The 3,271-nt window shown below is 39.2% G+C and overlaps 1 protein-coding gene across 1 annotated transcript in view; it reads left to right on the top strand.

The window, feature by feature from the left end:
• The window catches only part of PCSK5 (proprotein convertase subtilisin/kexin type 5), a 269,604-nt gene that overhangs the window by 240,619 nt on the left and 25,714 nt on the right, over positions 1 to 3,271 (top strand). The window contains 2 exon segments of the mRNA XM_009328171.1: positions 1,370 to 1,512; positions 2,728 to 2,928. Coding sequence (XP_009326446.1) covers positions 1,370 to 1,512; positions 2,728 to 2,928 — 344 coding nt within the window.

Below are 3,271 nucleotides of genomic sequence, written 5' to 3'. Positions count from 1 at the left end.
TAGACTAGATATAAGGAAGAAATTTTTTACGCTGAGGATGGTGAAGCACTGGCACAGGTTGCCCAGAGAGGTGGGGGATGCCCCATCCCTGGAAACATTCAAGGTCAGGTTGGATGGGGCTCTGAGCAACCTGATCTAGTTGAAGATGTCCCTGCCCACGGCAGGGGGGTTGGACTAGATGACCTTTAGAGGTCCCTTCCAACCCAAACTATTCTATGATTCTATGATTCTATGCTCTTGGTATATTGTGTTGTCCTGGTTTCAGCTGGGATAGACTTAATTTTCTTCCTAGTAGCTCGTGGAGTACTGTGCTTTGGATTTAGGATGAGAATAATGTTGATAACACACTGACGTTTTAATTGTTGCTGAGCAGTACTTACACTAGTCAAAGACTTTTCAGCTTCTCATACTGCCACGCCAGCAAGGACGCTGGAGGTGCACAAGAAGCTGGGAGGGGACACAGCCAGGACAGCTGACCCAAGCTGGCCAAAGGGATATTCCATACCATGTGATGTCATGCTGAACAAAAAAATTAGGGGAGTTGGCCGGGGAGGGGAGGGCAGGGCAGGGCTGCTGCTCGGGAACTGGCTGGGCATCAGTCAGTGGGTGGTGAGCAATTGCATTGTGCATCACTTGTTTTGTATATTCTTTTATCATTAGTATTATTTTCCATCCCTTTTCTGTCCTATTAAATTGTTTTTAGCTCAACCCATGAGTTTTACGTTTTTTCCGATTCTCTCCCCCTTCCCACTGCAGGGGAGTGAGTGAACAGCTCTGTGTGGTGTTTAGCTGACTGCCAGGTTAAACCACGACATGTGCCCAGTTCTGGTATTTGCAGCTCAGCAGGCACACTTAAAAATGCAAGGAGGTTAAGCAAAGGAAAAAATATATAGATTCATTGAAAGTTTAACTTAAATAGACTGAAAAGAAGAACTCTCCTGCTTTTCAAAGTGACAAGAGATCTCTGTAAAAATCCAATGACAAAAGAAAATGTTGATAGAAAGGCTATTTAATCTAGCTATAAACAATGGCATTGGATGATATATTTTTACAAGCAATCAGCTCTTTACAACCACAATACAGTAATTTCTAATTAAGCGTGCATTCATTTTTGTGCCTACAATTAAAAAAAGAAAATCAAATTAGTTATACTTAAGAACCCTGAGATTAGAAAACATGACTTGTTAATATTTGCCAGTTGAATAAGTAACATAACTAAAAATACACTTTGAATCCTTCATTAGAGGAATAATTTCAGTTCATTAGGATGAGAATAGAGCTTTACCATTACCATACCTAGAAACATACAGAAAGCAAACTTAGTGACCTCAGAAGAAACTTACTAACGATGTTCTACTTTATCTTACAGGTATAAGCAACATTGCTATAAATACTGCCCAGAGAATACCTACAGAGATGAAAGTTCTCTGCAGTGTAGGGAGTGTCCCAGCAACTGTGATAGCTGTGACAAGGACAAGTGTGACTCGTGTAAGGAAGGCTTTTATCTCTCAGGTAAGCAAAGTACCAAGCTTGGCATATATAGAAAAGTATTTTAGACTTTTTCTTTAGAGAAAGAGTCTGGAACTGACTTCACAAATTCATGAATCTCTACTATGACAGACGGTGGAGACTGAGGGGAGTTAGCACTTTGCAGAACCGGGTGCTTTGCATTAATGTGAGGTGGTTATGTTAGCCAATGGTGCCATTTGGTTCAAAGGCTCCATGTATTTGCAAATTCCCACTTTTTTTTTTTAATGCACTTCCACTCTTCTGGGCAAATACAAAAAATACTGTACTTGATTCAGAATTTGTGAAAGGAGCGGTTTTTAACTCACAGAAAGACATGGAAACATTTCCTTACTATTTGCAAGTCTAGTTTTACTTTGACTTTCAGGTCCACATAAAGTAATGAGCCTTAACCACTCTGAAATGAGCTCAGTTAAAACCACTAAATTCCACATCAGATTCACACAAGACTAAGAATCTCTTAGCTGTCATAAATCAGGCAGATCTGGTTCAGACATGGTGCCAAATATGAATCACAGGAAATCCTGAGGTTATGGTATTCTTGTGCATTGCCTGCTGAAGGTGCCCAGTAGTGGACTACAAAAGCATCACATTCATGGAAAAATGTGGTCGCAACCTGAGGTGATCCGGTGGTCTACTATTTTTTTAATTGAAATTGGAGTAAGCTCAAAAAGCTATCAGTGTAACAACTCCTAGGGGCTTTGCTGCAGTATGCCAACCCTTAAATTGAATCAGATTTACTTGAGTTTAGCTTTATATTCACCAGGAACTAGATATTCATCCACTCCTCAAAATTCATACATATCTAACAATCTTAGGGAATTCTGGACTTAGATTTTATATTGGGCCAGTATAAAAATTGGGACTCAACCATAAAATTTTTATCTAGATTTGGACTTCCATAAGATTTGTATCTGTCAGGATTTAGGATACGTATGAAAATCCATCTAGACATAAATTTAAGTGCAGATTGGTTTGAAGTTCGTGAAATTTGCACAAGCAACTGAGATGAATTTAGGTTTCACACTAAAAAATTAGAGTTTATATAGCTACAAAAAGTTTCATGGGTTCTTATATACTGTTTTTTTTCTTAAACTGTTTCTTGCTAGAGACAGAGAGATGCTATAGGTGAGGTACCTCCTTGTCAGGATTGACAGGGGTCAGTAGACACCATGATGCGAGGCTCTGTTTCTGTTGCAGGTGGCACATGTGTGAGTGAGTGTGGACATGGCTTCTTCACTGATGACATCTCTAGAGAATGCGAACCTTGCCACAGGAGCTGTGCAACGTGTGTTGGGTACAGCTACGAGAACTGTACTGGGTGCAAAAACAGTTTCCAGCTATCTCATGGGCAGTGTCTGAATCCAAGAAATTCTCCACTCAGTGGGAAGTTCTGGAGTGGTAAGTTGCAACAGATCCCTTAATCTTTTCTGTTTCTGTGAAGACTACTAAAAGTTTTAGAAAGAGGATATCAAGATCTTGCAGCCTGAGTGAAACTGCACTTTTGTCAAACTCATTGTCATTTAAAAAATATACTGAACAAAACCACTGGTTTCACAGAGTGAAATTCATCTTCCTGCAAATAGCATAACATTTTAATACAACTTAGGTGTTCCTTATCTGGGAGTTATCTTATCTGGATAGATAAAAGATTAAAAAATAAAACATAAAAAGATGAAAAAGATAAAAAATAGATAATAGATTAAGGTACTGGGATTTCCTTATCTAAAGTACTGGGAGCCTT

This window comes from Pygoscelis adeliae, unplaced genomic scaffold (genome assembly GCF_000699105.1).
Source record: "Pygoscelis adeliae isolate BGI_AS28 unplaced genomic scaffold, ASM69910v1 Scaffold45, whole genome shotgun sequence".
NCBI lineage: Eukaryota > Metazoa > Chordata > Aves > Sphenisciformes > Spheniscidae > Pygoscelis > Pygoscelis adeliae.
The sequence above is the reverse complement of the archived record's forward strand: the minus strand, read 5'-3'. Positions and strand labels throughout refer to the sequence as shown.